The 24503-nt window shown below is 42.7% G+C and overlaps 1 protein-coding gene across 1 annotated transcript in view; it reads left to right on the forward strand.

Annotated features, from left to right (window-relative positions):
• The window catches only part of Kif6 (kinesin family member 6), a 230391-nt gene that overhangs the window by 30974 nt on the left and 174914 nt on the right, over positions 1–24503 (forward strand). Inside the window, exons 4-5 of the mRNA XM_048349203.1 lie at positions 20075–20222; positions 24393–24502. Of these exons, the coding sequence (XP_048205160.1) occupies positions 20075–20222; positions 24393–24502 (258 nt within the window). The remainder of the gene's footprint in view (positions 1–20074; positions 20223–24392; position 24503) is intronic.

Raw genomic sequence — 24503 nt, forward strand, 5'->3', positions numbered from 1 at the left:
TGTTTTAGGTCACCTTAACTTTTATTTTCCTTATATGTATTTCTATTAACATTCACATGCAGATTATTTCAGGCAAAGGTTTGAACATGGAACTCAGCCTGGAAATATTGCCAACTATACTTTCTTTATAAGCAGCTAATACTTCAGAGCAATCCCAAGCTGAACTGGTTACAATAATAAGATACAGAACTTTTTCTACAAAATGTTATGGTCCTTGAAAATTCTAGAAGGCCAAAGGCATTAACTGGAAATAGCATTTGTTTAGAAAAAGAAAAGTCTTAATCAAAGATACTGACTAGAGTAACTATATTGATTTTCATACACGATCTTTCTAAATTCCCACCATGTAAAAATGATTACAATGCCTTCAGCCATGCTATATGCCCAGTGTAGTAAAAACAAAAATAAAATCAACAAAATTCAACCTTTTAACAAGCTAGGGACTATTTACTGTAAGCACATATTGAAATTCTGGAAGACATTTGACTGTACTTTGAGAAAACACTATTAACAGATAAACCACGTGTCAAAGGCAGTTTGTAAATGAAATATTACAAATCTTATGTTTAGGTATACAACTTATAAATCAGAAACAAAGTTGCTACTTTTCCAATAGTATAGCATCACACTAACACTACATAGTGAAAATTGTGAGTGTCTATACACATATTCACTATACCACCAAAAGCAGCAGATGAGTCTCTCTTGGTCATTCTCATTTGCTATCTGACATTGCCAATCAAGGTTTTATATATTTGTATCTGTGAGCAGGCTAAACCCATCATTGTCTTATTTATAGCCTATGAGACAAAGTTAATCAGCAAAGAAACATTAACCCCACCGCAAGATGGAAAGCTTATCCTAAGGACATGATTTTAAATGAAATAAATGTAAAAAATGAACCACGTACTCAACACATTACGTGAGTACCCAACATTGTTTATCTTGAGCACAAAGGTTATAACCTTTTTCTCCACAATCCTGTGAGTTGAGAAGCTGATTTTCTTTCTCATATCCATCAGGGAGATATCAGCTGACGTCACACGGTGAGACGGGGAAGCACCAACTTCTGGGTGATCTGCTTTTTCAAGGCGGGGTGTTGGCTTCCAGGCACATTTTCACTAAGTCCTGGATACCACTGACTTTCTCTGTATGTGCACTATGCAGGTAGGGGCCTCTGCTTCTTACCTTCTGCTCTTCAAACTCTGACTTTTTCTTGGTGTGACTCCTTGATTTGTGAGCATGGTTCCAGAACCACATTGCAAGAAGGGCAGAAGTCTTCCTCCATCTTCATGAAGCTCACCTCCAAACTCAGTGACTCCATGCCAGGTGTCACATACAAAGCAGTCTTAGATCTGTTTCCAGCCAGTGGTGCTGGGATGACAAATGGTTCCATTTCTGACTCTTAGTAGAGTCGTGTTTACCCGATTCGTTTCCAATTCGTGTTGTGTTCTTCTTGATTACTTAGTAGTTAAGATTTCCCCAGCTTAAAACCAGACACGCCAAATCCGGGCCACTTTGACGCTAGTTCAAACCCAGAGACGCCTTCAAATCAATGTTCCCACGAGTGGTGGTGGGAAGGCAGTTTCTGGGCTTGCACCCTATTTTCCCTGCGGTGCCGGGAAATCATTCCTTTTTGTAGGATCGCGGCCACTGTGAGAGAGACTAGATGAAGCAGGTGTAGAAAGGAAAGGAGGAGAGGAGCAAGGGGCTGAGGGGGGGGGGGGGAGGACCAGACCCCTGCCTCTTGTAGTTGTTTTGTTTTATTGGTCTTTGAAAACATTATTAGGTAAACTAATGACATAATTCCATTTTCAGGGATGGAGCTTCCTTTAGTCAAGTGCTTACATTTGGGGTGTCACCGTGGACTTGCTTACCTATTTGGGCAGAGCTTACAGTCACTCTTTCCACTAAAAAAAAACACAAAACTGCTCTTCCCCAGTGACTCGTAGAAGAAGGGGGTCATCGTCTACCCCTGCCTGGGTTGCCCAGAAAGGCCCCCCCCTTTTTTAAGGAAAAACAAATGATGAGGTATTGCCCTGAATGGCAATGCTTCCACAAGGTGAGTGTGCTGAAGTGCAGGTATCAGAGCCCAGCTCAGCCGGGCCACCCTGGTATATCCACTTAGTACCTGCAGGTCTCCACGCTGCTGCGTCACCAAAGAGGTGGCACCCCCATGCTACCCCCAGCAAGAACCAAACATGCCTAGCCTGTTTAAAACCTAAGTACACGGTGAGCTCAGTCAAGCTTCAGGGGGGAAAAGAGAGAGAGAGAGAGAGAGAAAAGAAACAAGCCCCGAGAGTTTATTATTACAACGAGAGCTTTGCAAGTAGCTGGCTCTGAATGAACTGTAACTTTTCCAAAGGAAAATAAACCGAGAATGGACCTGTAGGAGCTGTGGAAAATATTTCAACGCAAAGGAAATGATTCACCACCTCAAAGAAGCAGGACGCAGATGAATTATGCAGATGAACTGAGAGCCTCTGGCTCTGTCAAGTGCATTCTCTGCTTCACATGCACAGAAGATCGCTTGGGTATCAGCCTCCAAAGAGAGGAGCCCTTCCTCCAAGAATCAGAGTGAGGGAGCAGCACGGCCCGAGAAGCCCAGCTTTGGTGGGCTGGTGGACTCCTGAAGTGACCGGTGGTGAAACATTTGACTGCGTTTTCTCATTTTCTTCCCCCCTTGGGTTTGTGTTTGCACCTTCTCAAAACAACTAAGCAAAGACATTAAGAGAATATATTTTCCCTCTCTCTTCTCGAATCAAATTGTGTTTTGTGTGTGTGTAAAGTAAAACAAAATTGTTTTTTAAAGTTGGAATTTATTTCAGTTCCTTTCTGGCCATTCCCTTAAAAAAGAGTTGTTTGATAGGAGGTCGCTCAGCATTTAGTCCTAGCAATAAATGTTTCAATGATGTTTATGATTTTAGTATTGTTTCCAGATGAATTTCGCTTGTAGCAGATTTTTTTATTACTGACTTTGATATTGTTTATTATTAGAACTGTATTACTCACTTGAAACTAATATTAACTATTACTTAAAGTTAGAATGGAGTTTGAGTTGTATTTTTTTTTCTGTCAAGTAGTTGAGGAATTTAGAGAAAAACTGATTTAATTCCGGGGACCTGAACAGAAGTAATCAGGGACGGTTACCACAAAGTGGCCCAAGGTCCCCAGCCCTGGCTGGGGCCACAGTTAAACCTGACCAGATAGGGATGGTTGTTTTGTGAGACATTGAGTTTCTCTTCCTAGCAAGGATTCCCACAAAGGCTGGACGACGATCCAGGGGTGCTGGATGGTGGGGGCTTTCTGTGTTCTATGGAGACATCTTCGGGAAGGAAGGCTAGAGAGAACTCTTTGGATATTACAACAAAATGTCTGCATGGTTTGGGTTGTCCTAGTCAAGGACCATTTTTTTGGACTGAGTCAAGTGTTTGAACTCACGTGTGTGTGTGTGTGTGTGTGTGTGTGTGTGTGTGTGTGCGTGCATGTGTGTGTGTTGCTCAAGGGGTAGAGTGCCAGCCAAGGAAGTGCAAGGCTGAGTTCAGACTCTACTAACATGATGAAAGAAACGACTTCCGGTGGCTTCCACCCAGAAGCACTGCGCATGCTCATTTGGTGACATTTTGGAGCATGTTGCAGACTTTCCTTGTTTTAGACCTGAAGATGCTGGGGGAACCCAGCAAAGAAAGTCCTTCCTTTCCTGGAGTTTCTTCCAGTTCAAGTATCTTGTTATTCAAGGGAATTTAAAAAAAAAAAAAAGGAATTCTTTTTAATTGGATTTTAACTTCACATTGAATCTATTATGCTATGTCTTCAGAAGCCCGCTTCAACCTACAAAGCTTATGATTTAATTTTCAGATTCAGTCATTATTATATAACAGCCTCTTTCATTTGCTATCTTACTAACATGTGGTTAACTCAGCTTTAACAGTCTAAATTTCCCTAAACGATTAGTTCTGATATCAGTGTGAGTAGTTCCGTGCTCATAAACATTTTAGGCCTCATTTGTGCACTTAATGTATCTGACTCTCATAAGCACTTCAAATGCTGATGGCCATTCTGAGCCCATAAACAACTTAAAAAATAATAGTAATCAAGCATTTGCACGTAGCAAACCCATTTCTCTTAGCGTTTCAACATTACATCCAATATTAGACCACATGTACCTAAGCCCTTCAATTTAATATCTCAAGTCCAAAATCAATTATGTGTTTCAAATTGACATCATAATCTCTTTTTTTATTTCAAACCGTTTAAATAAAATACCCAGAGCAGCCCAGGAATATGAAGAGTTGTACTCTTAAAACCTATTTTGTACAAGAGTACGTCTATTTGATCTTTATTCTCAGTTATTTAAGTTTGGCTATAGGTAACAGAGTCATCAATATAATTACGTCTCTTCTCTCCTTGAGCAGCTGAAGCTTCTGGGTTAACAAATCAAACACATCACTGTGGTGGCTTCTTGGTTGAAGATTAGCCTGATTTGTGTCCTTCTTGGTCCCCTGGCTGCTGGGTGCAGGAATCCTGAGGGGAGCCAAGAACTTCAGTTTGATGGTGGCTGTGTCATTCGGGGTGTCTGATTCGTCACCAACCCATCATGGGGTCATGGGGACTTTAGTCCCCCACCCCACCCCCCAGGGCTGGGGCTCCTTTTCGGTCTGCTCCCTTTTGCACTTTTCTAGTCTTTCCTTTACTGTAAGGCCTTGTGAGTTCTTTTCTTTTTTGTTCTGGTCCTCTGGTTTCTGTTTCTCCCTACTCCTACTGCTGGAGGTAGTGAAAGATGCTTTAGACTCTGAAGGTAGAAGAAAATCCATTCCCAGGAAAAGATAGAATGCAGAGGCAAAGGGGAAAAAAACAAAAGAAAATAAGCCATTCCGTACACGTAAACAGAGGCCCCCAAAATCTAAAAGTATGGGTAAATGCAATATATGCTAATCTAGCTTGTCTTTGTGAGACAAGATTAAAGAGAAATAAAAAAAATGCAAGTAAGGGGAGTATAGAATTAAAAATTATTAAAAGGTAAAAGTGAATCCTGAAGAATCAAGCCTAAACATGGTTGAAAAATAATTACTATTATGAAATGACTGTATCAATACATAATAGCATAGTAAGGATAGTTTTTCTGAACTAGCAGAATCTTTTCAGCTGCTTGTGAATGATAGTCGCCGTGGACTTTCAGTCTTTGTGGAGGGATGGTTCTTCTACCTTGTAACACTTGCACTAGAAGTAACCTGGCTTGGGTTCTGAAGTACTCAGGGAGAAAGAGAAAGGCAGAGACAATACAAAACAAAACAAATGCAAAAACGCCCATTTTCCACATGAAGGAAGCACTCTAAGATACTTTCATAAGGATTTACAGGAGTGGAAAAAAAAAAAAAACTATCACTTGCCCTGGAATACTCCATATAGTTATGTTTGTGGACCAGAATAATTCTATTGGAATATTTGGCTCCTTGGAAAAGAGAATGGAAAGCTTCTAGAACATCTTCCTCTAGGGACAATTAGGAATAGTGTTATCTTAGGCTAACTATTGGTATCCTGAAATCCTTGTGGAGTTCTCTCATGGAGTGTGTTCGAAGTGATGTCATTCATGTCACAGAAGTGAATCAGCTGAAGATTGAGGCTCCTTAACTTCAAAAAGTGTTCTTTGAAGGATGTTTTGGATGGCTTGCAAATAAAAGGCCCAAGATTTTTACAGCTGAAGGAAAGCTTCCTTGACAAAATCTTGTGAGCCTTTGACACAGTGAACTTGGACCCTTGTACTTCAAAAGACTCGACAGCCAGATGACTTGACCCAGAAGTGCTATATAGAAAATGGGGAACCACACATTCATTTTTTGAATGAATGTTTAAGAAACAGATGCATAAAGGAATAAACAATAGGCCTTCAACCAAGATTTAAGTGGAGATTTTTGATGAAATGCTTTGTACGTGGACTTACAGGAAATAGGAGATAGCTGAATTTGCCAGTTTTCAGCATAATCACATTTCAGCCATTTCTTTTCGTCTCTGTAAATTAGACTCAGTGCAGCTGTATGGATTCCTGTTGGTCTGCAGCTAAGCTGGTCACTCGTGGTCACTGAAAACTCAATTCCATGCCCTTCTGACCAGAGCAGTGGCAAAGACACAGAACCAACCCTTTCCTGCAGTAAATGCTTTGCTAGCTTTAAAATTGGTGCACCACATTTAAGGAAAGAAAACCAGATTAATGAGATCATATCCCCAATATGGATCACAAAATAGAACATATATTTTCTATTTGTAGCACTTTCTTGGCCCAGGTATGGGTTAGGTAACAGTTGGGAGGTTGCTCTGCACTGTGTAGAGAATCGGTCTTATTGTATGAGTCTTTACGGTTATTACTCTAACCCCTAGGTTAGGGGACCACGTGTTCAAGTCACATTGGGGCCAGTTTTCCATCTTAAATGTCAACACAGAGGATTTACTGGAGATATTGAGAAGATCTCTTGACAGAGCTATTTAATACTAGAATGAGTTATTTAGGAGCAATTGTGGATTCTCTTGGCAGGCTGTAAATAGAATTCAAATTCCCCTTCTGTCTGGAATAGTTTGGGTGGGCCTACCCGAAAGTGAGCTGTTCCTTCTGCCCCTTAGTTTGTATGATTCATTAGAACCTAAAAGAAATCTCTAACACATATCTCCCCCTCCCTCTTCTCCTCCTCCCCACCCCCTATATTTAAGTAAGAACCACACACTAAGGGGGATTTCTCAATTCCAACTTGGCTGCCTTTCTTCTCGGCCCTTCTGTGTGCAAACCTTGGTTATGGAGTCTTGTTTTCATTTGCTCTGAACTTTTTCCCCCTGGGTGGAAATGTGTGAGCTGGCCCCAGCTTGTTGACTTAAACAGTAGTAGAACAAAATAAGTTATTTTTTCTTATTCATCAAGTCAGTTATGCTTTTAAAGAAAGATAGAGACTTATTTTTCCAGGCTGACAGAATTTCTTCTAAAATGTCTGCATCCTAGGAGTTTTTAGAGGGAAAATAAAATAATAAATAAAAAAATTTAGAGATGCTGTAAGACTGATTTATTTTCTGTTCTTTCAACTATTACAGGATTTTCATATACTTAAGAGCGCTGCCTTTCTCTTTGTTTGGAAGTAGATGCCATTTTTGTTTTCACTTTGTGATCAAGAAAAAAAGTCCTGGAAATGCATAGCAATTTTTTAACTGAAGTACTTTTTTAAATGCTTTATTTAGCTTTAACCCACCAGAGTAGTTACGTGTCCAAGCATCAATTCCAAACTCCCCTTCCATATTCACTGTGCATATGGGAAACATCATATTAGCATATAGTTCTTTTATAGAGAGAAGTAGACATCCTAAGCGAGATGAGAAGCTGGACTATTCATAAACATGTCCTTCCTGTGTACCGGCTTACGGCTTAACCTTTGGGTTCCTGTACTTTACACGAATAGCATGTACAAAGTACATAAGTTAAAGTTATGAGGGGGAGTCGTAACTGCTCAATTTCCTGTATGTTGAAGTTCAAAGCACCACTGTGGTACTAAGGGAAATGTGTGTCTTGTTACGTGTACATGCTAGATAGATGCAAACTGTGCCTCCCACTGAAAGAGCCTGGGAACGTTCCTTAACTGTGACTTTAAGGTTGAAGTTTCTCATTGGGATACTTTTTACACCAACACTGGAATCATTGATGGGTCGTCGGTATGTGGGAAGAATGTTCGTATCTGCCAGAGAGCATCCTGCGGTCTGTTTGTGTGTAGATCATCTGAAATTTACAGACTGATGGATAATCATGCAAAGTAAATATTTGCGTATTTTACCACTTATGTCCATCAAATTCTTTTACGATTTTGGAAGCGAAAGTGAAAAAGTGTATTGGCTACAGGACAATGTAGGGCTACATGAGAACCTCTTCCCTTAAATTTAACCAAAAAAAAAAAATTGTGATATTTACTTTCTTTGCATAGCCCTTCTAAGTTTGTCAGAGAAGCAATCATATATTTATGTTCTCACTATTTGTTATGATACAGGATGGAGTTAATCCCACTCTCTTCTTAGGGATGTGAGTGTTGGGTCCTGCTTGGTATTCTATTCATTTGAATAATGAGCACCCTAAAATCGGAGACAGTGATTAATCTATAAGGCCTTCCCTCCCTTTGTCCCTTCCTCCAGAATTCTCTGTCTTCATTCTGTGGGTTTTATTGAATGCCTATTGCTTCTAATCATCATGCCCTAGGCTTAGAGGTGCTGAACTGATGAAAGTTAAGGCTTTTGTCCATCAGGAGAGCCCAGCCTTCTGAGTCAAACAGACAAGAAAATCAGTCACTACGATCTATAGAAGTGTCTAAAAGGCCGTTACAGGGCAGGTAGCAATAGAATGAGATCAGAGAGTCAGAGAGCTCAAACGTATCCAAGCAAATCAACGTGAAGCCTAAGGAAATGTGGGTGGGCAAAGGGGTTGGGGGCTTAGGTTCGCACAGGGGAAGCGACTTGGCCTTCCCTACAGATAGCAACTTGAATTCAAGCGTGAGTGAATACGTGGGAAACCTACTGGGCTAGACCAAATGGCGAGAAAACAGAAGCTGTGAACTGATACGTAAAACACATTCCAGGTTACGATAGGCCTCATGTGGCCTACAGAAAAATGTTGCACCTTACTCTGTCTTCTATAAATAAAGCAATTCTATAACAATAAATAAATATAATAAATATATATTACATGACATATGTAAACAACAAACATTATATAGAGTAAATACACCAATTCTAAATCATGTTATCTAAGTCAGAGTGATGGCCCCATTCCATTTGTACAGAAAAGTTGTTCTTTGGCAGGGTGGACAGAAGATGTGCGGGGAAGAGCTCATGCTAAGGACAGTGTTTCAGACGCCCGGGGTCTAGCAAGGCTGCCTAAGTGATCGAAAGGGACTAAGTTCAGAAACAGAAGCACTGAGGGCCCATGGGAACAGATGGACAGTCATGTCTTGCCTCCAGTCAGTTGCTGCCATTTGGTAAAGCAAGACAGCCACCATACTTGCCACACGTGTGTGTACACATACACATACACACACACCTTGTTGCACATTCATTGTTTACTTTTGGCTCCCAGATACGTGTCAGAGGCTTTTTAAAATATGAGTAGACCAACACTACAGTGACCAAACAAAACAAATCTTTGGGCCAGGCACCACCTGAACCCATGTATCACTGGAGTGTGTTCTTTTGAGCATTCATCCCTGAAAAATGAGTTCAAAAATTCAATACATAACCTAAAAAATGAAGCAAAGTAAGGGAAGGAGTGGGGTGGGAGTGGTGGGGGGGAATGTTAAAAGGGGCAGTGACATTGATCAGGAGGCCCTGTATTCATCAACTGCTCTGTTGAATGTACAACTACTTAAGAAAATAAAAAGATATTTAAAAAATGAATTCTGTGGTCGAATAAATCAGAAGCGATTGGAACTTGACAAAACTGATTTTAAAACTTGCCAGGAAAAGAAAATGCCCAAGAATATCCATAATGATTTTGTACCGAAACAAAGTTAGGCTGACTTTCACCACCCAAAACTAAACCGTGTTATAAATTTATAGCAATTAAATTCGTAGGATTAGCTCAGAAATAGACAAACAAACCAAGGAGATAGAAAAAAAATTTCCCAGAAATAGATGACTGGTGTATATGAAAATTTGAGTGAATTTGTGGATCATTTAAAAATGCCGCTAGAGAATTAACTATCCACTGAGCAGAAGCAAAGTTGGATTCTAACTTGTGTCATTAACAAAGGGCAAACGTCTGAGGGCTTAAATAACTAATTTTTTAAAAAAGTAGAGGGAAACGAAGAAAATATATTTATAATACTGGAGATCAGAGAGTCTTTTTAAGGAAAACAAAAATTCAAGAACATAAAAGACAAAAAGGTTGACTTTATTCAAAGGAAAGTTTGGACATAAGAGCCACCATAAACAATACTATAAGGTAAGCTAGTATACGGGGAAAAAAAATCAAATATTTTAATGTTCATACCATGACAATCACCTGGAGCCTATAATCCTGGGAAATGGCCCCTGGCTTTGGCCTTTGTTCTGGAGTCTTCTACCCAGTGCTCAAGAGTTGTTCTGTGTCCTGGGCATTCACAGGACCACTTCCTCAGCTCTCTGCCCAGAAAAGTCCATCCACCACCCTCGCCAGCATTCTGTGGAATTTTCTCTTCTCTGCAGCTGCACAAAGCCCTCTGTTGTTCCCTATGAATAGTCAGCTAGCTGTGAAGTCGGGAGAAGGGGTGGAGAGCGGTTCGGCCATCCGGCGCTGACCTGGTCTTTTCTGTAAAGTCTCCTTAGCTGCTCTCCACCAGGTGCAGCCTCTTCGTGGACCTTGGGGTCCAGATGGGGAACTGAGAGGAGCATCTAGCTGCCAGGCATCGAAGGGAATTGAGGGAAAAATCTGCACTCTTTCATCCCCTGCTCTGAATCTTCTGACTTTCCCCTCACACTCCAGTTCTTTCTCCTTTTGGTTTTGTCCCTTCCAGAGGAACACCTGAGGAGAGACAAAGCACTCAACGGCTCCAACACCACTAGCCCCATCACTCGCCTGGGTGATGCCCATTGTTGTGGTTGTGGTCTCTCTTCCCTTTGCCTGTAAGTGTTACACTATTGTCCCCAGTGGAATGCTGAGCTACAGCGAAGGAGACCCAGGAACTGCACAGTACTCAACTCCATAAATGGCTTACCACAGGCCGGGTCACTGACACCGTTGTGGTCATACGATGAGAACGGGAATGCCCGATTGAATGCTGTTTTAATGAATTGTTTATTATCTTTAAGTGGTTGTACAAAGGAGTTGCCGTTCAACAAAGCAGTTTATGAATACAATAGATCTCAATCAACGTCACCCCTTTCCACATTCTCCCCCACTCCGTCCCCTCCCCACCTCTTCCCTCTCTCCTCTTCGTTTTGTAGGGTGTGAATTGGATTCTTGACGACATTGGATTCTTCTCTTCTCCATTTGTCCACCTCTTTCCCCTTGACCCCACTCCATCCTTTGCAAGTCCCTACTTCCTGGTGGTTTATTTTACTGAATTTTGACTTTGTCTTTCTAAAAAATTCACACTATTTGCATTCTCCTTTTTATCTACTGTGTTTTACTTAATACATTTGTATATACTTGCATACTACCCAATTTAGTTATGAGTTTGTAAGCTAAAGCTAACTTCCACATATAAGGGGAAACATGGATCCTTTGTCTCTGTGCCTGACTTACTTTACTTAACATAGTTTTTCCCAGGTCATTTTATTTCTTTACGAGTAAAATTCTATTTTGTATATATACCATTCATCCACTGAGGGGCATCTGAGCTGATTCCATATCTAGGCTATGATGAATAACTTAATCTGTTTTATTAATTTTAATCTATTATAATTAGCCCTTATATATTTTTTTTCCTTTCAGTCATAGGGCTTGAACTCAGGGCCTGGGCGCTGCCCCTCAGATTTTTGACCACTTTGAGCCACAGCTCCACTTCTAGTCTTTGAGTGGTCCATTGGAGATAAGAGTCTCACAGGGATTTTTCTGTCTGGGCTGGCTTTGTATTGTAATCCTCAGATCTCAGCCTCCAGAGTAGCTAGGATGACAGGAATGAGCCTCCAGCGCCCCTCTTAGCCTTTATATTTTTTAAGTGAAGTTAGTCATTTTAATCTCTAAGATTATGGTATTATTTTTTTCCTTGAACATCTGCAGGACATAACCAGTGGGCTGACTGGTTAGCTAGGTGGGATTCTAATGAACACACTTGATCATTAGGTTTTAAAAGTAGCCCCATTTGACATGATCTCCCTGATATATGACTGTTAAGGAGGGGGGAGGGGGAGAGAGTAGAGACCAGGTCTGTGAAACCAAAAACTTCTTTTTTTTTTTTTTTTTTTTTTGCCAGTCCTGGGCCTTGGACTCAGGGCCTGAGCACTGTCCCTGGCTTCCTTTTTGCTCAAGGCTAGCACTCTGCCACTTGAGCCACAGCGCCACTTCTGGCCATTTTCTATATATGTGGTGCTGGGGAATCGAACCCAGGGCCTCATGTATACGAGGCAGGCACTCTTGCCACTAGGCCATATCCCCATATCCCCAGCCCCACCAAAAACTTCTTGTCAAATGGTATTTCCACAGGTTTGGGTCAGCAACCCAACACTATGTAACTAAAACCAAACAACTTCTCAACATATAAAGGTCAAAAATTGACCTCTCAGTGGAATACAATAGCTCAAAAGCTATGTATGTACGTTCATATAAGACTATTGTCGACGTAGTGTCTATTGTTGACATTACATTTAAAGCCCTAGGCGATTTTTCTTCAGCGTAGGCCACGTGGCTATTGTATATGTTCTTGGTACATTGTATATTGTATATATGTCTACCGACCTAGGGAAGGGAAAGAAAAACAGGATGTAAGATATCACAAGTAATGTACACACTGCCCTACTATGTAACTGTACCCTTTTTGCACAACACCTTGTCAAAAAAAACTTTTCTTTAATTAATAAATAAATTACAAAAAAAGTAGCCCCATTTGACAACCTAGATAACAGGAAGAATATCATATTTGGAGTAAGACACACCTTGAGCCTATTCACTTGCTTCCAGTGACCTGAATGTGGTTTACATTCCCAAGCCTGAACTTCTACATCACTTTTGATTGACTGATTTTAAGGCTGCAGGTGTATGTGTGTGTGTGTGTGTGTGTGTATGTATGCACGCGCAATCATGTATCCCACTGCAAGTTTCTTGACAATAAATGTTCCCGTCCTATAAATCCTCAGAACCCCAGTACTAGACTTCTCATAATATAGTGGAGGTTTAAAAAAACATAATCAATTTTCCAGTGGCGACCTCAGCGTTACAATTTTCAGAAAAATTGTTTTCCATGTTCTTTTGTAGCCCTACGAAAGAAACCTTCGGATTTGGATTTTATGTAGTATTTCTATAGATAATGGGTTGATACCATACTTTGTTTCATTTCAGTTGGCTATTTTAGATGATCATCTGAGAATGATTACGTATTTAATGAATCTAAGTGTTTACTCTCGAGGGTCATTAAAAAAAAGTATCTGTCAGAAATGCCACAGCAAATGCATTTTTCATGTAAATAAGATAAAACCGTAGCCTTCGCCTTTTAATACTGTAGGCTCCACTTCAAACCAGAACATATTGCAGAACTGGATCGTGTTCAGAGGGCTTATTTTCTTCTCTTGAAGTTTCATCCATTTCTGTCATGTGTCCAGAGCTAAGCTGCTTATTATTAATATGAAAACAAAATGGTTTCCTCAGGAACTCAGGAAATAAACAGCTTCATTTAGAGAGCGCTTGGGCCTGGAACGAGTCCATGGAATCACGGCTATGAAGCCATCCCGTGTGGGTAAGATCTTACAGGTCCTTCCGCGGAGGCTGCTTGGATTATGGATTTTGTGAAGTGACATGTCTGCCCCCTGCAAAGTTTGGTTTGAAGTAGTTGGAACAAGACTGTGAATGAATCCCTGAAGTCAGGGAGCTAAAAAGACTCTCTATAGGTCCCCAGAAAAGCAGTGGCAAGTTCTTCAAGGCGTTTGTAAATCATTTATATAACTTGAGGAGGGGTTTGTGAAACATCTAAAAGTGACAGTCCTGATTGTGCCCAAGCAGCTGTTCTTGAAGAAATCACCAACTTTCTTGCTTCCCTGATGAAATGTGGACAGTGACGGAAACTCTATCTGCTCTGTCTCTTGGGCCGTGGATGGGATAAGGGAATTGTTTATCACATTTCAAGACCTGGAGGATACTTATATTTAGCTTTGTTTATGTTGACTTTAAAAAAATCAACATGCTGTTCTCTTAGCATTTGCTGAGTTGCATTTCAGAACTCAACATTCCTCTGGAAAGCCAGCGGTCACTGTGAGGCAAACCAGTGTGAAGCACGGGCCCTGGCGAGAACTGTGTGTGAATCGGAGGACACAGGTCCTGAGGGCTAAGGGCATTGGACTCCAGAAAGGAAAGGAGGGGCGGGGGGAAAGGAGGGAGGGGAAAGGGAAGGGGAGGGCTACCAAGCAAGCCTAGCTGGTTCCATGTGGATGCTGGGTCTCTTGTTGGCGACCCTGGTCCAGAAATCAGTCGGCCTGCCAGGTGCTTACTTTGAATGATCCGGACATAAGTACATAAACCACCCCTTACCCCAAGGATCTGATTTAGATTGACCAAAATGAACTATGCACGGAGCTCACTCGCTTTCTTTACCCGGGTTTACAATCGCATTAATATATCATAGGAGTGAGATTGCAAATGATCTAAGAATGGTTTTAGAGAAGACAATGTCTAGCCTAGGGAAACTAACTTAAGTGCTTTGAGCAGAACCTCCACGTTGCACACTACCTCCGGGGAGGTGGTTCGCGGAGGTCCACGTGCATGGCGGGCGCGAATGCCATGATGTGACTAACAAAGTGAATGGCCTAAGGTACAGCCCTGGTGTGTGTGTGGGGGGGGGGCATTCACAAAGACTGCTCTGTGATTGGGCTCTGTTAATGAGCAGTGACAGAAGCCCCGCCTTCTTCGGGTCCAGGAGAACTACCTGCATTTGGAAAGCAGCTGACTGTAGGACGTGGCGGAGTGTGGGACCCGCCCATGTCCCACACACAGACGGTCCAGGTGAGGTAAATTGAGACATTCCTGTAGAAAGAGCCAGTGCCAGCTCGGGACTCCTGGTCTACGTCAAGGGACTGGAGGTATCTTTCAGATCACTCTAGAAACTGTTGAGGTTGCGATAAAGTGGAATCCTAACTTGAAAGAGAAAGTTTCTTGGCTCCCATACCAGAGTTCATTCCAAGGATTGAAGGGAGTCCTGAAAGAAACCAGGGCCGTGGTCCTTACACTGGCATAGCCGGTCTCCTCCTCCCCCTCCTCCTCCCCCTCCTCTTCCCCCTCCTCCTCCCCCTCCTCCTCCTCCTCCTCCTCCCTGAAACATGCCCAACGCTGCAAGGGCAGAGCGTGCAACATCCGGCAGCCCAGGACCCCGGCAGAAAAAAATCCAGATGGGAGACACTCTTATTTGCCCTCCTTGAGGCTACCCTCAGCCTCTTTGGAACCGAGGCTGTTAAAGTCAGGCAGGGCCAGGGCGGAGGGAATGTGACAGGCCAGGCCTGAGTCCCGTGCCTCCCACCCCTACCCCTGTGTTTTCAGATGGAGGCCTCTTAGAAGAAGGGAGGGTTGGGGCAGGGAGTCTGAGGGGCAGAAAGATATGCTCTCAATGGCTCCTACTCTCACATCCGCCCCCGCCCCCCCCCCCCCCCGCCCGCCCCATCCACAGCCTGTTTCCCCATTTCTCCCCCTGAACAGACAGGGAATGGCTCATAACCTAATACCTGCTAGAGACTTAAAGGTTGCATGATCCTTTGGCATAAGGAACAAGGGAATCATGGTCTATATAGGGCAAAGTAGAGTTGCATCGTGTCAATTATAAGTTACTGTGTCTTTCAGCTTCCAGGTCTCAAAAATATACAGCCTTCTGGATTTATGCAAGCAGAGGGGTCTAAGGTGAGCAGGTTAAGTCACTTGCTCCATAAAAAAAACAACAAGCTGTCAGGTGCCCATGGCTCACATTTCTCATCCTAGCTACTCAGGAGGCTGAGATCTGAGGATTGTGGTTCAAAGCCAGCCTGGGTAGGAACGTCTGTGAGACTCTTCAATCAATTACCAAAAGCCGGAAGTGGCGCTGTGGCTCAAGTGGTAGACTGCTAGCTTTGAGCAAAAAAGCTCAGGGACAGTGCCCAGGCCCTGAGTTCAAGCCCCAGGACCAGCACACACACACACACACACACACACACACACACACACACACACACACACACAGCTGCTCATAGGGCTGGTGCCACCGTGGGGCGTTATTGTAGAAGGAAGGCAACTGTGGGCTGGAAAGAACTGTTCTAACCACTTCAGTGTAAGGGAGGTTCAGCTTTTGGCTCTCAGAACTGGGAAGGCAATCTGAGAGTAAAGAAATTAACTGTATATTTAAAACAGGAAAGTTTAATTTTCACTCTGGTCCCAAATTTGTCTTCCTGATATTAAGCAAAGATGTGTTGTTGTTTTTTTAAATTCAAGTTAAACATAAAGACAACACACATCGTCTTAAACAAATTTTGTCTTAGTACTAATTGGGCTGTGTTTTTTGAATGAACTGTTTTGTTTTGTTTCTTTCAGCAGCATATAAAATATAAATGCATGTTGTTTCTTTGATTCTTAGTTGTCCCAAGGCTCAGATTTTAGATTAAGCTAAGCTAGCCTTCTTAGGGTTCCAGCTTACCTGTCCATGCCTGCAGAAACGAAGCCAGTCCTGCACGAGTCTCCGAGTCCAGGCTGGTCCTGGGTTCAGCAGCCATTTGAGCCTCGTTTCTCTGTTTCTCAGAAATACCTTACTGAGAATTCTTCTGCTGACTAGAATGTAAATGGAAGATCTCTAATGGCACTAGTGATAAAATCCAACATTCTACTAGTTTGTTTCTTTTGTCCCAACCATCTGATCATCCCTTTAAACTGCAAGGACTAGAATTTATCCAGTTTTTTTTTGTTTTAGTGCACTAAATTATCATCACAATAATTTTATTGGTTACTCTGACTTAAACTCTGTAAGAAACTGTTTAGCCTTTCCACTCGGGGTAAGGAAAATGTCTCACATTATGCAGATATGTTTAGACAATCTTCTACTTTAGGCCAGGTTAAACAAAGAATAATATTCACTTAAGAATTATTGGTAGTTTTCTAGAAGGAAATGAAATGTGGGGAGTATGTATCATTTTATAATCTCCCCAAGGGTAGAAGCTTTATTTTTGTTTTATTCATGCAGATATTAAATGATAAGAACTGACAGAATATCTTCACTTTATAATTTAAATTCCCAGAGAAAAGTCTTTTTTTTTTTCAAAAAGGAGAGGATTTCCATAACAGAAATACCATGTAACCATCAACCTCTGAGTTTATAAAGGTTGGTTTCTTTACCTGTCAGGACTGTCTCTAGCTGTGATGGATTAAAAGGTAGCCACCACTGTTCATTTTAGGAAATACAGGAACATTTCTCACCAAAATGACTCACTGCTGAGTTTGTCACTAGTTCATTTCATTTATTACGAATCCCCTTTTCTACCTCTTAAAAAGACTACACAAAAGGCGATAAACAGTTGTTACTAACAATTTAGTATAGATTCTTCCTTGCCATTTTATTATTAGAGCAGTTTTGATGTGATAGGATTTACATACGCCAAATTTGACCTTCACAAAGCAGCTCACAGCATATTCCACACGTCTCTCTTGTGAGTTGGCCACCTTCTTCCCTGACTCCCTGCAGCTCCGACGTTACACACTTGCCTCCGATTGTTTTCCACAAACACTGTGAGAATGGTTGTGAGAATGGCTCACACGGCATGGACTCTGAGTTAGGACACAATTAGGCACACAAGTGGAGCTGCTCCACAGAGATTCCAGAAAGGTCAGAGAAGGGCAATGCCTTGGGACCAGGGACTTTTGAGGAACTCCAAACATGTCCTCCCTCCTCTTCCCATGGCTGAGCTGCGGGTCTCCACAGCTCCTCTGGCCTCAGGACTACTGTGTTTCAAGGCCTCCATGGAGCTGGGGAAAGGAGGCCGGGCATGTTCACGTGAAAGTACCATGACACTTACTGTTTACACTGAGTTTCAGCCGATTTTCTTAAATAAATACCCCTTGGTTGGTTGGACACTTTTGGGTAAGCCCTAGGGTTCTTTGGGAAAGGTAATTTTGACCATTTTTTGCCACTGATGTCATTGTTCTTATAAAGGAAAGGATTTCCGCCACCATTCCTCTTCCTCTAGCTTCAGTTTGCCTGAGTCCCAGGGAAGAGCAAATGTGAGACTGAGCTGGGATGAGAGATCTTCAAATAAAGGAACTAGAGACAGTTGCCTGTCCACAACCCTATCTTCCTTCCTTTCCTTTTTTTTGTTTTTGTTTTTGTTTTTTTGTGGGGCAATCAACAGCCATAGGACTCTCTGTAAGTGGAGCCTGCATTCCTTTTATTTTACACAGTGTTCTGGGAGGCTCTTCATCTGGTTTTTCATTTACAGACAGTGACAGTAGGGGGCGCTCATACTAGGGGCAGATCCACAGGGCCATCCCTCAGCATAAAGTAAGATTGGAAGATAAAAAACCAGATGTAACGATTAGTGGGCACCAGTGGGACAGGTTACAGGACTCACGGCATTATCTCGATCACTTTTTAAATGGAAGTGTTCATGCGCTCGTATTCTTTTGCTTTCCAAGACAGGCAGTGCCTAATGTGTTTTAGAACATTTCATATAAAGAATGAAAAGGTTTAAGGACTGGTTCTTTAAGTTATAGACTTCATTTACCTAGGGCATTTATGGCCAAGCAACACCCTATATTCAAATGATACTGTGAAGGAGACGTTCCTCTATCATTGATGACACATTCTGGGAGGAAAAAAGATTCCATCATCATCTGCATAAATGTGTCTTGGCGATTCCAGTGTCTTGCAGGCTGAGAAATTTCAACAGTGTGTTGTCTCCGTGTCAAAACACATAAAGAAAAATCACTACAATTCTCAAAATAGAAGTTGAGTCATGGTCTTGATACTTTTTTTTCCTCCTCCCTGCATTAAGTCCTGTGATTCTGAAAACACTGATAACACTGTGGAGGAAAAAAAAAAAACAAAACATGCATGGATCTGTGACTGAAGATGTTACTGTTGGTTTGTTCATTGTGTAATATGCCAAGGATGTAACTGACCACTGGATAAGGGGCTCTGTGCCGGAGGTGTGGTTTTTTTGTTTGTTTGTTTGTTTGTTTTTGGCCAGTCCTGGGGCTTGGACTCAGGGCCTGAGCACTGTCCCTGGCTTCTTTTTGCTCAAGGCTAGCACTCTGCCACTTGAGCCACAGCGCCACTTCTGGCCATTTTCTGTATATGTGGTGCTTGGGAATCGAACCCAGGGCCTCATGTATATGAGGCAGGCACTCTTGCCACTAGGCCATATCCCCAGCCCCAGAGGTGTGTTTTGACTGGACGTTGTAAGATCAGGTCATTCAGCATGCAGGCATGAACGGGTGGTCCACAGGCCCTTCATAGTAGTAGAAGAGAAAGATTCTCAGCATGGACCATGAAGAGAGATGTCAGAGGAGCCAAACTATTTACAAAGAGAAAGAAACCCTCACAATATGGGGGCCATTAGCTGACATCATCGTAGCCGGTTCCATGAAAACATGTTGGAGATCAAGGGGTCCCTTGTAACAAGAGAGACAGTGAAGCACCAAGCATTTATTGTTGTGTGTAGCAGAGATGAAAGACTCAGTGTTCAAAGCCTTCATTGTGTCAGGCACGTCGTGAAAAACCAATGTTCCAGGTGGTGGTTTGCAAAGGCTGCGAAGATCAAGGGTGCTTCAGACCACCACCAGATAGATCCCAGGCTGCCAGGCAGGGCTGCAGAACTCGTTCGTGGACCAGTGTCTTCCAGCAGAAAGGCACTCAAAGGAAGAAATGGGAGGAGATTCCTGGAGGATGTTCAGTGGGTGCTAAACATCAGCTAGGGAATTACACAAGATGTGTAGAGAACAAGGAGTGTGTACCTGGTGTCCTATAGTAGTGCTGAGTATGTACCTGGTGTTCTGTAACAGCACACAGCTTGTGCACCTGGTATTCTGTTGTAGCACACAGGGTGTGCACCTGGTGTTACATCGTAGCACACAGAGTGTGCACCTGGTGTTCAAGGGATGGCTCCTCACCATGTAAGGTACCAGATGAGATAGAGAGCTTGCCACATCGCGGTGGCACTTACCCAGGCCATCTTTATGAACATATGCTTTTGATTCACTTCCAACGTAGCAAAATAGGAAGAAAATATTAAAGATAATTGGGTTCCATTACATTTATCTCATCATACCAGCAAGCTGAGATTCCTAGATTGAAAGGTAAGTTCTAGCTAGATAACTTGCACCCCGAAGTATCTCTCTGCTGTCACCGCCGCCGTGTTGGTACGATGGCTGTTACGGTGTCAGTCATCTCATATGTTGACGCTCAGGTTGTTTTCTTCCTTCCTCCAGTGTGTTGGCAGGTTACAACAGTACCATCTTTGCGTACGGGCAGACGGGCAGTGGCAAGACCTTCACCATCACGGGCGGGGCTGAGCGCTACAGCGACAGAGGCATTATCCCAAGGACGCTATCCTACATCTTCGAGCAGTTGCAGAAGGTACAAAGCGAAGCTCCTTTTGTATTTCATATATTCTGCACAAATTCGCCGTGGCCAGGAAATGTGCTACGACACTATATCCTATTGTAACTACACGAGAAATGATCACTGTCTCATAACTCTGGCCTTTACGTTTAAGGAAAGGATAGGATTCTGCTGGAGAAGTAGAAATTAAGGTTCTTCTCATTCACTAAAAAGCTGCTGCTACTTTGGCAAAGACTTGGGTTTTGTATCATACACACCCATGGAGCTTAAAAGAGCAGACGGCACCTTTTTACCTGCTCCCACCTTATTAACAGCTGGAGTTGCTCAGTAAGAAACTGTGGTATAGCCTTTTGCCACAATAGGCCTTTCATGTAGCCATGGCAGCCCTCAAAAAAGCATTGTGTGGCAGCTTCTTTCCACGCTTTTAGGAAGTCAAAGGTGTTTATCAGAGAACAAACCTCCTTAGGATCAGCATTATTATTATAAAGAGGACTTTCCCCGTCTTCCCTGTTTCTGGCATTTCCTGAGTGCCTCTACATGTTTGATCATTACCTAACATGTAACACAGCTAACCAAGTCGCTATCCTCATCCCCATTTTACAGTTTGGAGAATGGAGCCTCTGATTTAATATTGCCCTTTGGGTTCATGTAAACACTGGATCTGAAGCTCAATCCTGGGAGTCTGTCCAAGCAAACTCAGCGCCCATTAGCACACTCCACGCACCGTGCTGTCTCCACAGCTTCGGCTCACTTTATTTTGCTGGTGAGGTTTCAACCAATGCCCTCGGAGGCACCTCGGTGGAAGCAGGGACTTTTCAGCATCCGTTCTAGCTCCAGCAATTCCTGGTTTGCACATATTCTTTATAACGAATGTCCTAACTAGGTCATTTAACAAAACGGGGCGGGGGGGGGGGGGCGGAAACACTCCAAAAAGTTCTCTTACTGTCGGTTATTTGCATTTTGAGTTGCAAAGATGAGAAGAAATCGCTGAGATCTGCATAATTCTAATTGCCATCCATAAAGTAGCAATTATCCATTCGTTCAGCTCATCTCTCGCCAGCTCGAGCGTACCGAGTCTGCAAGCCAGAGAATGTGGACGGGAGGGGGGGTGAGGATGACGGAGAGGCTGTGTCCAAAACGCTTCTCTTCGCTTACTCATTTACTTTTGATATTACCTGCCCTAGTCTCACGTTTCACAAAGTCAGAGTATGATTTCTAGAAGTTTTTTTTATTGCTGTGGCCTAATAGAAAAAAAACATGTGGTCTTGGGGAAATGGATGGGGTTGGTGTGGGGTGGGCTGACCTGGTTCTGACTAAGGGTACCATGGCTGCCCATGGCCTGCATCGTTTGGCTGTGCTCGTGGAGGCCGGACACACAGCGTATGAAGGGGCTGACCCCACAGTGCACGCGCGGTGGGTGATGCTTATTACCACAGCCATGAATATTCATACAGGTGCATGTGGCAAAGTTATGCCTGACCACTTTCAGAGAAGCCTTTGAAACTCTCGGAACAAATGAAGCCAACTTCAGTTTCCATTGAGCAGAATCAACAGATCCTCTCCTAATGAAATATAGTTCTTATCTCTTTTTAGTTTCCCCTGCACTTCCTAACATAGAGCTCTGGACATGGAAATATCTCTCAAGAACTTCTCACCCATTGGGTTCATTGTTACATCTCCCACGTGGAGTGGTCCCAAGTAACTTCCTGGGTTTGGAAAAAGATGATTGGCCAATGTGCGGCTGAAGCAACCTGTGAATGGACAGTTTGCACCCTGGAGCACAGCGCTTGCTTGATTGCTTGTTTGCTTTATTGTCAGTCATGGGCTTTTTTGCTCAAGGCTAGTGCTCTACCACTTTGAGCCACAGAACCACTTCTGGTTTTCTGGTGGTTCATTGGAGGTAAGAGTCTCACAGACTTTCCTGTCAGGGCTGGCTTTGAACCATGATCCTCAGATCTCAGCCTCCTGAATAGCTAGGATTACAGGCCTGAGCCACTGGCGCTAGCCAGTACATTTATTTTAATTGCATTGGATGGCAGTCAATCAGGCAACTTTTAAAGGGAGGCAACAGGAAGTTTATCCACAATGGATAGCATAAAATGCACACTGGTGCCCAGAGATCCCAGCTGACTGCCCCAGGGCCACTGGAACTTGCTTAAAGGTGACATTTGACTTGTTGCAAAGTCTTCATTTCATGGTAACTTAAGAGCCCAGGGCATATGGGTCCTGAAATGCTTGTGAGTGCCATCAGAACAAATGGTCACTGCTTTTTTAAGGAAAGAGAACTGACCCTGCTCACTATTTCTGAGTATTGTGAGGTTCATACTTGTTTGGGGGAGCAAAAGGGAAGAATGTCTGCAGGAAACATGTGTGTTACATTACAGTCTGGCAAGCAAGACACCAGAAAGGAGTCATAAGGAAAGGTAGCTTTGCCACATAGTTCAATGGATTTTAAGTGTGTGTTCCAGTAAAAATCCAGAAAATCCACAAGCTGGAGGAGCCAGAAGTCTTTATCCCTCTCATCTCAAAGAGAGGACCTGCTGTTCGTCCCAACTTCTTATAGTTCATTCTGGTTCCTGGGAGAAGGTTGCTCCACCGCAGACCAGCGTACAAGTTGGCTGTTCTTTTTGTTGTTCTCTTTTTGTCCTTTTGTGTTCACATAATTCATTCTCCACTTGGAGGCTTCTCAACTTAATAAATAAAAGCACCACCAACAGCAATAGCAATCGCAGCAAGACTGGCACCTGTTGTAGGCCACACACATTGGGTAGGATTTCAAACCCAAGGCCCCATTTCTCTGTCACACTCGTTTGGCGAGATCAGGATTCTTCCTCCCTCCCTGGTGTGTGGTCATGGTGAAGTACAGAACGACGATCCTGTGCTGAGTAGAAAGAGCAGATTCAGCGCTCAAGCCCAATTTTGTTTGACGCCAAGAAGAGCGCAGAACTCTTTGCTAAAACGCCAAGCCGTAATTTCCAGAGGCTGGCCGGGGTATGTCCAGATAACTGTTAGAAACACACGGGCCTCCGTGGGGCATAGAGCACTGCAGAAGGATGTCTGAGAGAGGAGCCAAGTGCATTCGTGGACCACAGCACAGAATTCCCTGGAATGTTCCATGGAGTGTTGTGGGAGACACTGAATTACACCAGTGGCCACACAGAACCTGTCTTGCATTTCTTGTCTTTATACTGATACCTGTACTAAAGCAAGCTGTGAGCCAGAGTTGTGCAGATCTGGTGAAATCATGAAGAGGCCTCACACCAGTAGATGTTCCGGCCCTGGGTTGGGAGTCTGTGGTCATCTTCGACGGAAGCTCCCACGTGGGATTTGAGCCACAGCTTGAGTGATCAATGTTGTCACATGTGAGCAAAGAGTTACTTCCATGTTTCACTCAGCATTTAAAAAAAATGAAATAGCAATGTCTGTATTGATAGAGTTTGAGCCATTTGAGGACCAAAGAATAATTCATTTTCAACTAAAAAGACACAGGGATTTATTACCTTTGGTTCCTTATTTTACTGAGCATGAAACTCGAGGCCTAGTGCAAGAAGGCCCACAGTTTATTGGACTGGGATTTTAGCATTTGGAGGTTCCGGGGTTTGAGCTCACGGCTTTATGCTTGCTAGGCAGATGCTCTAGACCCCTGAATCATACTTCCTTTCATTATTTTCTATTTGTGTCATCAGAAAAGTATTCTTTATTAGAAAAGTAAAAAAGGAATTATGATTGAAGATGGAAACTATTTTGCTACTGAAGTTTTGGAACCAAAGTAATGATCTATGTTCTTTTATGAATAGTCTATTCACAGGATGTAAGTTTGTTTTTCTTTTGCTTTTTTTTTTTTTGGTCTGGAAACTAAAAGATGGTGTGTTATACAGTTCTACAACCAAGTTGGCTCATTGTAAGTGTCTACTAAGTTTTTATGTATAATGTGGAACCAATAAAAAAAATAACAGACTGAAGTTACTTGTAATTGTGGGTGTTGGCCATTAAAAACAGAATAAGCTTCATGCATATGGTAATGGCAACTTGAAAGTGTCACGAACTGAAAATGTAAACCATATAAAATGGAAAGGAAAAGAGAGAAGCTATGAAGACACTACGTGGATAAGTGTGTTTGTCTTTCTCTAAAAGCAGAATTGTTATTTATAGTCATTAAATAACATCTCTCCCTTTTCTAATCAGGACAGCAGCAAAATATACACCACACACATTTCCTACTTGGAAATCTACAATGAGTGTGGTTACGATCTACTAGATCCAAGACATGAAGCCTCCAGATTGGAAGACCTGCCG

This window comes from Perognathus longimembris, chromosome 6 (genome assembly GCF_023159225.1).
Source record: "Perognathus longimembris pacificus isolate PPM17 chromosome 6, ASM2315922v1, whole genome shotgun sequence".
In the NCBI taxonomy this organism is placed as follows: domain Eukaryota; kingdom Metazoa; phylum Chordata; class Mammalia; order Rodentia; family Heteromyidae; genus Perognathus; species Perognathus longimembris.